This window comes from Telmatherina bonti (assembly GCF_933228915.1).
Source record: "Telmatherina bonti genome assembly, chromosome: 11".
Lineage (NCBI taxonomy): Eukaryota > Metazoa > Chordata > Actinopteri > Atheriniformes > Telmatherinidae > Telmatherina > Telmatherina bonti.
In genome coordinates this window covers 3469769-3483722 of record NC_136629.1, presented here as the reverse complement: position 1 = coordinate 3483722, position 13954 = coordinate 3469769, and the positions used below count along the sequence as shown (strand labels likewise).

At 42.5% G+C, this 13954-nt stretch overlaps 1 protein-coding gene across 3 annotated transcripts in view; it reads left to right on the top strand.

The window, feature by feature from the left end:
* The window catches only part of pcca (propionyl-CoA carboxylase subunit alpha), a 52643-nt gene extending 40445 nt beyond the window's left edge, over nucleotides 1-12198 (top strand). The window contains exons 19-23 of one of the 3 annotated variants that reach the window (XR_013771491.1): nucleotides 7623-7721; nucleotides 7796-7849; nucleotides 10971-11200; nucleotides 11291-11368; nucleotides 11758-12198. Coding sequence is in view for 2 of the 3 variants with exons in the window: in XM_079248580.1 (XP_079104706.1) it covers nucleotides 7623-7721; nucleotides 7796-7849; nucleotides 10971-11111; nucleotides 11291-11368; nucleotides 11758-11826 (441 nt within the window). In the remaining variant the exon portion in view is untranslated. The remainder of the gene's footprint in view (nucleotides 1-7622; nucleotides 7722-7795; nucleotides 7850-10970; nucleotides 11201-11290; nucleotides 11369-11757) is intronic. The other 2 variants (XM_079248580.1, XM_079248581.1) reach the window with 2 other exon arrangements.
* The last annotated feature ends 1756 nt before the right edge of the window (nucleotides 12199-13954 follow it).

Sequence of the window (13954 nt, the reverse complement as noted above, 5' to 3'; positions counted from 1 at the left end):
ATTTAATCAGCATGTATGGGAACATCCTTGGACCACAACTGTGTTGTGTAAAGTGTTAGTGAAGGTGGGAGGACTTGGCATTTTCATATTGCTTCCAGCTAAGATCTGCAGTAAATATGTATGGTCTTCAGATAGGTTTCCAAGATACAAGCAGCTAAATCTGGGGTTCCAGAGATATCATGACTGAATTTTTTCTAGAAAGTCTTCAAACTCAGACACAAGCGGAAACCATGGATGTAATCTGGAGAGACCACCAGCGTGTCATCCTTAAGTTATTTTCTTCTTCTGAAATGATTTTAATAGCTTTTTTTCCACTCGACAAAGCCTGCTAACAGATCCTGCAGAGTTCTGTCTGGGTGGGAAACCTTTTGGAGGTTTCCAGATGATTCCTTTTGTATTTATTGAGGCCTACAATCCATAAATATTTATACATATGATTTGCATCAAGCTCAGAAGTCATTAAATGTGAAGAAAACATCTTCCTTACCAACCTTGTTGGTCTGACACATCATCAAAGGTTGGACAGACAGATGGATATTATTTGTTTTTATGTATGAAGGAAAGAAGCTGTTTGAGCCTCCATGACCCCGTGTGAACCTGACACCTGGTCGTTCCACCTGCAGCTGAGCGGTCCTGATGTCTTTCACGTGGCTGTGGAGGCGTTTCACTCCTCTCCCCTGAAATGTTCTAACTCAGCCACACTGGAGGCTTTTCCAGCATGAAGTGTCCATTTATGCCCCACCACAGCATTTCAGCTGGATTTAGGTCTGGACTTGGACCCGGCCGCTCCAGAACCTTCATCCTGTTCGTCTGAAGCCGTTCAGAGGTGGACTTCCTGGAGTGTTTCGGGTCAAAACCAAGTTCAGTTGAGCTGGAAGTGACAACCTAGAACGTTGTCCCTTAGGATGTTCTGGTAGAAGCAGAGTTCATGGCTCCATCAATCCCAGCAAGTGGTCCAGGTCCTGAAGCAGCACAGCAGCCCAGACCATCACACTCCCACCACCTTGTTTGACTGTTGCTGTGGTGTCCTTTTATCACATGAAATGCTGTTTTATTTTTACGTCTGACGTGACGGGACGCACGCCTTCCAGAAAGTTCAGCTTTTGTCTTGTCAGCCCAAAGAACATCTTTCTTGGGGATCATCCAGATGTTTCTTGGCAGATGTGAGTCGAGCATTTGTGGAGTTTTATGGTCAGTATTGGTTTTTGGCCTTGGAACCCCCCCATAATGCATTTCTGCCCTGCCTCTTTCTGATTGCTGCATCATGAACACAAAGTGAGGCCTGCAGCCCTTTCAGACTGATAGATTTCAATCACTTGGTTTCTCACTTCAGGCTGCACGGTGGCATAGTGGTTCGTACTGCAGCCTCACAGCAAGAAGGTCGCTGGTTTGATCCTCAGCTGGGGCAAGGTTTGGTCAGTGGCCTTTCTGTGTGGAGTTTGCATGTTCTCCCTGTGTATGCGTGGGTTTTCTCTGGGTTCTCCAGCTTCTTCCAACGATCCAAAAACATGCATGTTAGGTTAAATGGGTACTCACTTTCTCAGACAACTTCTATTTAGGTGATTTCTTCATTGTTCTGGATGTGGTCAGTGAATCTGAACTCAGCTTTCCACAAAATGTGGTTGATCAGAGTAAATTCACAACTTTAGTTGGGGCACTACTCTTCACACAGTGTCATGATAGCTAGGAGAGCTTTTTTCCTCAATAAAATCATATATAGGTCATATATAGGACAAATACAGAACAACAGTGAAAAGAAGGAGGTGTGGAGTCAGATGAGATCATATCCAATATTCAGAAAAGAAAAATAAACTAAATGACTGATATATATATACAATACATGAAGATAAATTCACAACTGTATTTTAAAGTTAGGCCACTCGTGTAAAAAACGAAAGACAGGATACCATGATATGCATCGTATCACAAAGTCCACAGGAGGCTATTTACCTTCTATACATAACCTGCTCCAGACAAGTTTGATAATTAAGTATCCAAATTTACAAAAGAAATCCACTTTTTCCACTTTTCACTGTATTCAGATTCTTTTAACCTAATAATGAAGGTTAGTTTCTCCATCTGAGACAAGTTGTTTATAATGCTAGTCCACTGGTACTGATCCGGGGCTTTAGGATTGAGCCAGAGTTTTGTTGTAGCCTTCCGTGCTGCAGATAGAAGGATCTTAGTTAAGTACTGGTCCTCACCCCGTACTACTTCGCTAATATTCCCCAAATACATCACAGTCCATTCTCTTGGGATATTATATCCAAGAACCTTTTGTATGTCCGTGTTGACAGAGATCCAGTATGATTGGATTTTAGGACAAGTCCAGAAGATATGAGTGTGGTGAGCTTCCACACTACCACAATCTCTCCAACAAGCTTGTTGGATTTGGAGTTGTTTACTCTTCACATGTGGTGTAATAAAGAATCTAATGATACATTTCCAGTTAAATTCTCTCCAGGTCACTGAATTAGTAGATGTCTGTAGTAATGCACAAGCTTCGTACCATTCCTCCTCTGTTATTGTAACATTCAGTTCTCGCTCCCACCTAGCTTTTACATAAAGTGATGTGGTCCTGAGATTACTTATTAAACTATTGTAGAGTCTCGAAATCGTTTTAGTGTTCTTTTGGTTGTAAGCTCCACTAATTATTTCAATGACTGGATTAACATCCTCAGAGACATCTCTCTAATTTCTTTATTGTAATAATCTCTTAACTGAAGGTATCTAAACAGGTCCCGATTTTTTAAGTCAAATGTGATTTTCAAGTCCTGAAAAGTCCTCATCCTATTGTCTTTAGTAGTCACACAAAAGGCAGTCAGTCCCTTCCTCGTCCAGTCTTTAAATACAGAGTCATATGTACCTGGTTTAATCCCTTTTATCTAGTGGAATCCACCTTAGTAATTTGTTACTTTTTTTCAATTTTAGTTGTTTAACAAGAGAGAACCATGTTTCTATAGAGAATATAGTGACTGGGTCGAGAAGGTTTCTAAGAACGCTGTTCAGATTCTCCTCCCCCAGTATTGTTTGGATCTTATAACCAGGTACAGGTACATAGGTCTCAATATCTTTCCATCGCGCTTCATAAGTACTATCACACCAACAACACAGAGGTTTAAGTTGTGCAGCTTGAAAATACAGTTTTAGGTTTGGGAGAGACATTCCACCTTTATCCTTTGGCAGCTGGAGTGTGGAGAAACGTATCCTGGCCCTCTTGCCCCCCCCATATAAATCTTGACATCATCTTGTCCCATGCTACAAACTGTTGCAATGGTATTTCTACTGGAAGAGATTGAAATAGATACAAAAGTCTTGGCAATATATTCATCTTTATAACACTTATTTTCCTAGTGAAATCCAGTGGGTAGGTGGACCATCTCTCCAAATCCTTTTTCAAATTCTCAGTAAGTGGATTATAATTAGCTTCATATAGTAAATCTGGTATTTTGGTTATGTTGACCCCCAAGTACTTGATTGTTGTAGTAGTCCAATTGACATTAAATTTATTCCTAATTCCCTCTCTGGGTAAATAATTAAAGTGGATAATTTGTGTTTTTGTGATGTTAAGTTTGTATCCCGAGTATGAATTAAACTCTTCTAATAGTTTTATAAGTCTGGGAAGAGAAGTATCCATTTCCCTAATATGTAACATAACGTCATCTGCAAACAAGCCTATTTTATGCTCATTTTCTCCAATAGTAATTCCAAATATATTTTCATCCTGTCGAATTGCCTGGGCCAGGGGCTCTATGTACAGAGCGAAGAGCGTCGGGCTGAGGCAACAACCCTGTCTCGTGCCTCTGTGTAATTCAAAACGGTCTGTCAAAGAGCCATTCGCCTTAATTCTAGCAGTAGGTTGCTGATAAATTGCCTTAATGGCTCTTATTGAGTCTTGACTAAACCCAAATCTTTCCAGTGTTAGATACAGAAGCTCCCAGTCTACTCTGTCAAAGGCCTTTTCGGCGTTGAGGCTTATTAAAGCTGCACTTATTTTGTCTCGATTGATTTTATGTAGAATATGTATGGTTCTTCTAATGTTATCCTGAGTTTGTCTACCTGGAATAAATCCGCATTGGTCTTCGTCAATTAAATCTGTAACAAATGTTTCTAGTCGTTTTGCAATAATCGAGGTGTATAATTTGTAATCCATGTTCAGAATGGATATTGGCCTGTAATTCGTACTGTTTTCCCAATCTTTGTTCTCTTTAGGAATCAAGGATACAATAGCCTCTTTCCAAGATGGAGGTATCTGACCTTCCTTAAGGGTCCAATTAAAACATCTCAATAATATCGGATTTAGTTTATCACGAAATATGCGGTACCATTCTGTAGGAAACCCATCACTACCTGGAGCTTTTTTTGTTTTTAATCTGCCAAGTGCCCTATTTAATTCTTCTATTGTAATTTCTCTTGTAATAGTTTCATTTTGAGTACGTAGATCCAATGAGTATAAAAAATGCTGAATTAACTTCTGGTTTACTGTACCCTCTCGTGAATAAAGCCTTTTATAGTATTCTTTAAATATATGTTCCATCTCTTTTGGTTTAGTCACCACCTTCTGTGAGACAGGATTCTTGATTTTGTGTTTAGCTGTGTCAACCTGCTGATTTCGCAACCTCCGAGCCAGCAGTTTGGCAGATTTGGGGCCATGTTCATAATATTGCTGCTTAAGGTATCTTGCTTTCTTCTCTACCTCTCTTGCCAGCAGGTCTTCCATTTGACTTCTTAGTTCCTTTATTTGTTTCCCAATATTTTGATCCTTCTTTTCCCTGAACTTCTGTTCATGATCCTTCAGATTGTTTGTCAAGCACTTGTATTTTTCTATTCTCTTTTTTTAAAGATATGTAGTGATCGCTATTAGTTTACCTCTGAATACAGCTTTCAGGGAGTCCACAGGGATTAATGGGTCAGTTTCACCATTATCATTCTCTTTGAGAATGATATCAGTTTCCTGTTTAATGTCATTAACAATTTTTTCATTGTTTAGAATACCAATATTAAGGCGCCATACAGTATTTGTTTTAGGTGTGTCTACCTGGATAGTCAAATAAATTGCATTATGATCGGAGAGGTCGGCAACCCCAATTTCACAATCAATGATTCTGTCACAATTCTCTTTCTGTATCAGGAAATAGTCAATTCTTGAATGGGCTGAATGGGGAACCGAGTAGTGTGTGTAGTCTCTCTGTGTAGGGTAAAGGAACCTCCAAGCATCCACTAGGCCAGTTTCATCAAGGATGGTGTTTAGAAATTTTGCCAAGTATCTTTTATTTCTGTTCTGACTAGTTGTATGCTGCTTGTAATTAAGTGTCACATTAATGATCTCCAACACGTATACAAATCCCTTCAGTCTCCAAAGATACTGTATCAAAAAAGTCTTTGAAAAATGATTTATCGCTGTTCGGAGGCGCATATACACTGACTAGTGTTAAAATACTGTCCTCAAATTTACCCTTCACAATAATGTAACGGCCTTCTTCGTCTTTTATTTCCTTATACATCTCAAACTTCACCGAGTTTGATATAAGTATTGCTACCCCTCCTTTATGGCTATGGATATGGGAGCTATAAAATGTTTTTTTGAAACCAAACTTTTGTAGTTTTTCATTCTCTTGTGGTGAGAGGTGAGTTTCCTGTAAGAAAATAAAATGCATATTTTCTTTCCTTAGTTTGGTCATTACCTTAGGTCTTTTGATTGGGTTTCCCAGACCACTGATATTAAGTGACATTATTATTCTAAGCTTTTGTGACATTTCTTAACACTATAAAACATAATGATCCCACTCCGCAAGCCTCCGAAACAAAAAACAGATAAGAACAAGAACAGTAGACCCCATGAGAGGGGAAAGGGGATACAAACTGACATAAATAAACTGACTGCCAAAAAGAAAAAGAACAAAAGAGGGTAGTCATACCCTCTGGGTCTCTAGTCTCAATAACTGAGGGGGAGAGCCTCACCCTAACTGAGGGCCCCCTCCTAGAATAGGTGAATAAATAAGTTCAGTGACTTTTTATTTTCCACTATGCAGCTGTCCAACTTTGTTATAGTTGGAGATTTTAACATACATGTTGTTGACTCTGACCTCTTTGCTAATGGTTTCCTCTGTGTCATGGATTCTTTTACTTTATTCAGCATGTGTCTGAACCCACACAATTAAAGGCCATACTCTGGACTTTGTTTTTACTTTATGTCTGGATATTGATTGCCTTTTTTCTGAGGACATTTTTGTTTCTGATCACCTCTGTATTCTTTTTAACTAGCCCTTTCCTTTGTTGGTCTCTTCTGCTTGGAGAGAGATTAACTCCCACATCCTTAACTCTTCTGCTGCTGATGTAATTTGTGATGCTTTTCATTTAGTCTTATCCTCTTTTGATGGAGTTGATCTCTCTTTAGCTCTCTTTAACAACTTTTCTTGTCCATTCTAGATAAAGTATGTCCTGGCAAAACTAAAAATGTTTCCATAGCAAAGTCATCCCCCTAGCTTAATGACAGTATTCAGTGCTTAAAATGCTCTTGTAGAAAAACTGAGCGCCTATGGATCATTTAAAGATATTTAATTGCTATGCTAATGATATCCAGCTCTATATTTCTTTTAGACCTCAGGATGTTTTTCAGATTCACTTTTTACTGGGGTGTCTGGATGCTGTTTGGAGTTAGATGAGTGAAAATTTTCTTCAACTAAATGAAGCAAAAACTAAAGTTCTTGTTTGCTCCCCAGACAAATATTTTACTGAAATAGCTGAGAGTCTCGGCCCACTTGGCCATTTTACTAAGCTAACAGTGAAGAACCTCGGTGTTATCATGGACCTGCACTTTCCTTAGATGCCCACATAAAGTTGCTTGTCTCTGTTGTTTCTCCATCTGAGCTGGAGATGATCGTTCTTTCCTTCATCTCCACCTGACTCGACTACTGCAACTCCACCTTTAGCTGCCTAAACACAACATCGCTGGGCCGTCTCCATGTTGTCCAGCAACCTGCAAGGCGACTTACTGGATCACCAATATTCACCCTGTCACCCCACTACTGACCCAGCTGCACTGGCTGCCCATCACTTACAGAGTACACTTCAAACTCCTGTTTGTAACTTATAGAGTCCAACACGACCAGGCTCCAGGCAATATTAGAGACCTTTTAACGCCTGACGATTCGGTGATCTCTTTTACAAAGCAGCTTAAGATCTTTTCAATCCTGCTTTTACTCAGTTTAATATGTTTCTATGTTGTCTCAATGTTTCATGTTTTGTTGTCAAGCGCTTTGTGATCTTTATTTTGAAAGGTCCTATATAAATATTTACTTACTTACTGATCAAACCAGAACCTGGTCTGAAGCAGTAAACAGTTCCAGACACCAAAAACTGGTCCAGAACCTGGTCTAAAGCAGTGGGTCAGAGATGTTTCCTGGAGAGCGAAGGAGGACCAATGACGGCAGACCAACTTTTTAAGGAATCAAGTTGAACTGGGATCTAAACTGGTTCATGGGTCACATGTTGTGTTGATGAGCCTGTAAAAATCCCATGACTGAAAGTGGATGTTCTCTGAGGAACACTCAGTGACCTTCAGAATCAGTGTTGTCTGCACATGCAGGAGGTTTCTGAACCTTCATGGACCATCTGTGCAGGTGGAGGTGGATGGAGGAAAGATAGAAATCAGTGGACAGTGGAACTTGGCCTCCCCTCTACTGCCCATCACCATCAACGGTTTAGATCGGATGCTCCAGGTAACGCCCAGACGTTCTTACGCTGTTGTTTACACAGTCGCTCCAGACGCTAATCAGGTCATTTCTGCTTTCAGTGTTTGTCCAGAGAAGCTTCAGGGATCATTGTTCTGCAGTACATAGGGACACTGGTAAGACCCGATGATGATGGAAAAGCGTTGTTTTCCAGCAACCGTGGAGACCAGGAGGAGGAGTTGCCGATTACTGACTTGTGATGACTTTGATTCTATTCCCAGTTACCTGTTTGTCCACGACCCACCTTGCTCTCCGTAGCTTCTTAATTAGTCTGAGCTATCCCACTGCATCTGTAGCTGTCCTGAAGGTCTGCCATGTTTCCCTCTGGTAGTTTAGTTCTTCCAGCTCCGAGTGTTCCTCATGATCCTCATGTTCCTCGTTTTCCTCATGATCCTCATGTTCCTCGTTTTCCTCATGATCCTCATGTTCCTCGTTTCCTCATGATCCTCATGTTCCTCGTTTCCTCATGATCCTCGTTTTCCTCATGATCCTCATGTTCGTTTCCTCATGATCCTCATGTTCCTCGTTTTCCTCATGATCCTCATGTTCCTCGTTTTCCTCATGATCCTCATGTTCCTCGTTTCCTCATGATCCTCATGTTCCTCATTTTCCTCATGATCCCCATATTCCTCGTTTCCTCATGATCCTCATGTTCCTCGTTTCCTCATGATCCTCATGTTCCCCGTTTTCCTCATGATCCTCATGTTCCCCGTTTCCTCATGATCCTCGTTCCTTGTTTTCCTCATGATCCTCATGTTCCTCGTTTCCTCATGATCCTCATGTTCCTCGTTTTCCTCATGATCTTCATGTTCCTCGTTTCCTCATGATCCTCATGTTCCTCGTTTTCCTCATGATCCTCATGTTCCTCGTTTTCCTCATGATCCTCATGTTCCTCGTTTCCTCATGATCCCCATGTTCCTCGATTCCTCATGATCCTCATGTTCCTCGTTTTCCCTCATGATCCTCATGTTCCTCGTTTTCCTCATGATCCTCATGTTCCTCGTTTCCTCATGATCCTCATGTTCCTCGTTTCCTCATGATCCTCATGTTCCTCGTTTTCCTCATGATCCCCATGTTCCTCGTTTCCTCATGATCCTCATGTTCCTCGTTTCCTCATGATCCTCATGTTCCCCGTTTCCTCATGATCCTCGTTCCTTGTTTTCCTCATGATCCTCATGTTCCTCGTTTCCTCATGATCCTCATGTTCCTCGTTTTCCTCATGATCCTCATGTTCCTCGTTTCCTCATGATCCTCATGTTCCTCGTTTTCCTCATGATCCTCATGTTCCTCGTTTCCTCATGATCCCCATGTTCCTCGTTTCCTCATGATCCTCATGTTCCTCGTTTTCCTCATGATCCTCATGATCCTCATGTTCCTCGTTTTCCTCATGATCCTCATGTTCCTCGTTTTCCTCATGATCCTCATGTTCCTCGTTTCCTCATGATCCCCATGTTCCTCGTTTCCTCATGATCCTCATGTTCCTCGTTTTCCTCATGATCCTCATGTTCCTCGTTTTCCTCATGATCCTCATGTTCCTCGTTTCCTCATGATCCTCATGTTCCTCGTTTCCTCATGATCCTCATGTTCCTTGTTTTCCTCATGATCCTCATGTTCCTCGTTTCCTCATGATCCTCATGTTCCTCGTTTTCCCTCATGATCCTCATGTTCCTCGTTTCCTCATGTTCCTCGTTTCCTCATGATCCTCATGTTCCTTGTTTTCCTCATGATCCTCATGTTCCTCGTTTCCTCATGATCCTCATGTTCCTCGTTTTCCTCATGATCCTCATGTTCCTCGTTTTCCTCATGATCCTCATGTTCCTCGTTTTCCTCATGATCCTCATGTTCCTCGTTTTCCTCATGATCCTCATGTTCCTCGTTTCCTCATGTTCCTCGTTTTCTTCATGTTCCTTATGCTCCTCATGATCCTCATGTTCCTCCTTTTTCCTTATGTTCCCTATGCTCCTCATTAGAGCTGCAACTATCGAGTTCTTTTGTAATCAGGTACTCTATCGATTATTTGTTCGAGTATTCGAGTACACTAATGATTTTATTATTATAATTTGTAAAACAAATACTAGAAACTCAACCAAAGTAAATCTATAAATGTATATTTGTGAAGCTGTTGCATGTGTTGTTACTACCTAATGCATGAGGATCATGTTTTAAAATATGATGCGTTTAAAATGTTTTAAAAGTATCAGATCTTAAAATGTGCCAACGTGTTTGTGCACGCGCTGAATGTGTGAAGAAACAATTCTCAACCGATCGCAATTTCTGCCTTTTAAAAGATGAAAAGAAGAATTCCCGTAGAAAGAAGGAGTGACTTGTAAACATGTCCACAGTAAGAAGTAGCCGATGTCTTGGTGGACGACACGCCTGTTAAAAGTCTGTCTGTTTAATCCGGAATAAAAGTTTGCTGCAGGAACAGAGGCTGCCTAAAACATGCGCTTTGACTCTGCGTGTGTGCAGGAGAGACAGATGAGGGACGGATTACCAGACGGTTAGCGTGCGTTAGCAGCCGACACCTCGCCATGCCTCGTCACTGCTGACTGATATCACAGGTTAGAACTCTGAACATTTTACCAGCCGCTGCTGCTGCTGGTATAAATCAGAAAGCTGGATCTCCTCCTGGAGCGGTGAAGTGGGGGGGTGGTACGCCAACTCTACGTTTTCTGTCCTTTTCAGTGTGAAATGGTCCCACACTGCCACTTTTTCAGTCTTTTCCTCCCCTCTTCTTCATTCTCTGCTGTTAGAGACCAAAGCAAGGAGGATCTTCAGACAGAAAGCAAAGCGCTCGCCGCTGCTGGTGGAAATGTCCGTCATCAGTCCGGCTGAAACAGTCAGACTGTACAGACACACCGTAGGCCACAGGCTCTGCTTTTCTAGATTTTATACATGTTTAGATGTTTTATATGTTTATAAACCATAAACATGGTCCCTCCAAACAGTGCAGTGGTCTGAGAATGCCGCCATGATATTAATTAAACGAGGCCTCGAGGCAGATAATTTGCCTCGATCATTTTTTGTACTCGAGTTCCCCGAGTAACCGTTGCAGCCCTACTCCTCATGATCCTCGTTTTCCTTATGTTCCATATGCTCCTCATGATCATCATGCTCCTCGTCCCCATTCTCCTCATGTTCCTCGTTTTCCTCATGCTCCTCATCATCTTTTTGCTCCTCATGTTCCTTGATGCTCCTCGTCTCCCTCACTCTCCTCATGCTTTGTGTTTTTTGCAGTTTAAGGTCCGTGTTCTCTCCAAGTTGGCGTCAGAGTTAAACGCCTACATGCCAGAGAAAGTTCCTGAAGACACCAGCAGCATCCTGCGTTCACCGATGCCGGGAACGGTGGTAGCCGTGTCTGTCAAACCTGGAGATACGGTACTCTGTCCTCCTCCCACAGCAGCGTTTTTATTCCCTGTGCTGTTTAAAGGAAGCAGACGACTTCAGTGTCTCCTCTCCTGGATCATGTCAGGATGTTGTTCTTTCTGATGTTATGTCCATCTCTGATCCAGATTAAGTCTCTGAAAGGCCTAAATTCTGTTTCTGTGTGGCTGCAGGTTGCAGAAGGTCAGGAGATCTGTGTGATCGAAGCCATGAAGATGCAGAACAGTCTGACGGCTGTAAAACAGGCCAAGGTAAGACCCTGGACCCTGAGAAGATGCAGCTCTGACAGAGCAGTTTCTCCCCGAAGCGTTGCCTCTGAAGCTGAAATTCCAACTCCAGCACATCATCTTCTGCTTTATGAGGACAAGAAAGCTAGAAGGCAGGGATGGAGACGATGTGTTCATGTCAATGAGACAGCTGATTGTGGGAAACCTGTCAGCAGTTCTCAGACACCGAGGCAAAGCTGATCACTTCGTCAGGACTTGCAGTAATAAAACATCTGGGAAGTGATCCTTCTCCAGTGGTCTCTTACAAGTTTCCTGGTGTTTGCCTGGATCAGCTGTCGGGATTCTGTCTTACACTGGTCTTCATTTGACCCAAACCGGAGCAGCAGGTGGTAACTGTGTGTTTCACCTTGCAGGTGAAGTGTGTCCACTGCAAACCGGGGGAGACGGTGGGGGAGGGAGACCTGCTGGTGGAGCTGGAATAAGAGCGACCTGATGGGAGGATGGAGGAGAGCGGATCCTGCAGCCTCCTTCCAGCCCTCCGTCCTCCTGTGGTGGACGCCACGCATAGAAAAAAGATCGATTGTTGTCTGTAAAACTCTTTTGTTCCACATCTGCTGCCTTGCTTCATCAGAGGGCAGAACCGGATCTGTGTGCTAAAGACTGGAAGGCGTCCAGCCTCGTGGTCTTTTCCGGCTGCCCCCAGAAGAAGCAGAAACACCTGATGCAGTTCTGGAGCTGCTGGCTGACTCTGTCCGTGTGGACATGGGCCTGCTGCGCGGCTAATGCTAACACTCACATCGCCGCTGTTCTGACTTTCTTAGCTGTTAAATTCCTGGTGAACTAATAAAACTGTCTAACAAGTACCGAGCTCTCATTCAGAACCAGTTAAAGCTCTAAAATTCCTGGGATTCCTAAACGTTCAGCCCACAGCTCGGTGTGTCACGGCTCTTTTCCAGACGTTTGTGTGAAAAGGAAGCTATGATGTCAGATGTCGAGGTAAACAGTCTCAGATGCGTGGAGTTCCCGTTCGCATCAACCTGAATCCAACCGTGGAAATCACACCATGAGCAGGTAAATCATTTGTATGATTAGAATTTTTATTGATTTTTTTCAATGCAATACAAAGCAGCATAACAGAGATACATAATATATGTGAGATAAGAGAGAAACAAGTATAAAAAACAATCACTAAAATAAAATATGTGTCACCAGTGAGAGAATTAGGCACAGTGGAAGAAAATATGAACTTTTACCAGCACAAGAATAATGGAGAAAAGGTAAAACACTAACTGGAGAGACGTGTCCCACGAGATGGAAATCATTTTACCAGCTTGTATGAAAGGAGTTCCAGTGCAGCTAATTTCCCAAGGTGGTTGTGTCATAAAGGCAGTGGGGGGGGCGACTGGGGCTTCCACTGAGAAACAATAAGTTTACGACCCAGCATTAGTGCTGTCTGGACCCATTCGGCATCGTGAGAGGGGAGAAATAGGACCGTTTGCCTCTAAGAGATGGGGATACTGTGTGACACAACGATGGATTTCCATCCAGACGATCTGAACTTTGGGGCAAGACCAAACCCTGTGAGCGTGCCCACATCTCCAGCAGGTGAGCAGGTCTCACCCTGTAGACTTTAGAAGCTGTCCAATACAGTCTACTCAAAATCTTGACTTGGAAAAGCCTTGTTCTGAGTTCCCTCCATAGTTTTCAACGTTCGTCTGTCTCTCTGATTCTGTGTGGTGCACACCAGTGTAAGGAATGAAGGGCCCTCATCGGACCTCTATAAAGGAGTAAATATTTATTCTAAGGTCTGTTTATGGGATCAAATGTGAAAAACATCAAATTTTAAGAAAATGTAACGAGACAAAACATGAAGCAAAAATGTGCAACTATGATGATCAACCTGATGCAAGCAGCTGATTCCCGTCACCATGACTCGCCAACGGTTCCCTTCGGACCTGCAACGCCACCGTTAGGACCTGTGGACCGGTCCAGAATCCAGCGGGGGGCACGGAGGGGTGGATGGCCCGTCTCCTGCTGCTGGATTGATGGTGTCTCTGATGATGTTTCAAGGTTTCACCGGAGATCTTTAAAAAGTCTTGACTCTATAAAACGTGTGTGTTTCTGTCACTGAAAGGACAGTTTAGGTGTGTGTGGAGGTTGAAGCGAGTCAAACACCTCGTCGGAGGCTCAAACTTATAACTGAAGATAAACTATCCCGGTCTGGAACCTCCTCAGAAGCTGGAAACCGTCTTTGTGTTTTCCATCCGCTGCCGACACGTGCTTAGTTGTGCCGTTTGAGCGTCTTTCCCTCCAGTTTGAAACCCTCCCAAAGGGGGCGGGGTTTATTTCTGACAGCCATCTCTGCATATCTGAGGTCTGTGGAACACGTACTGAACCAGGGTTAAACCGCTACCAATACATCTGAACCTGGATCAGTCATCAGACAGGGGGAATAAATGCACAAAATACACAATTTAAAAAAGAGAATAACACAAAGTAATTGTTGAACACGTGTGATTTTTTTTTTTTTTTTTAAATCTTTTTTTTGTCTTGTCCAGCATTTAGGCAACAGAATGATGGTCTGGATGTTCTGCTGAGCAAATTTTCTTT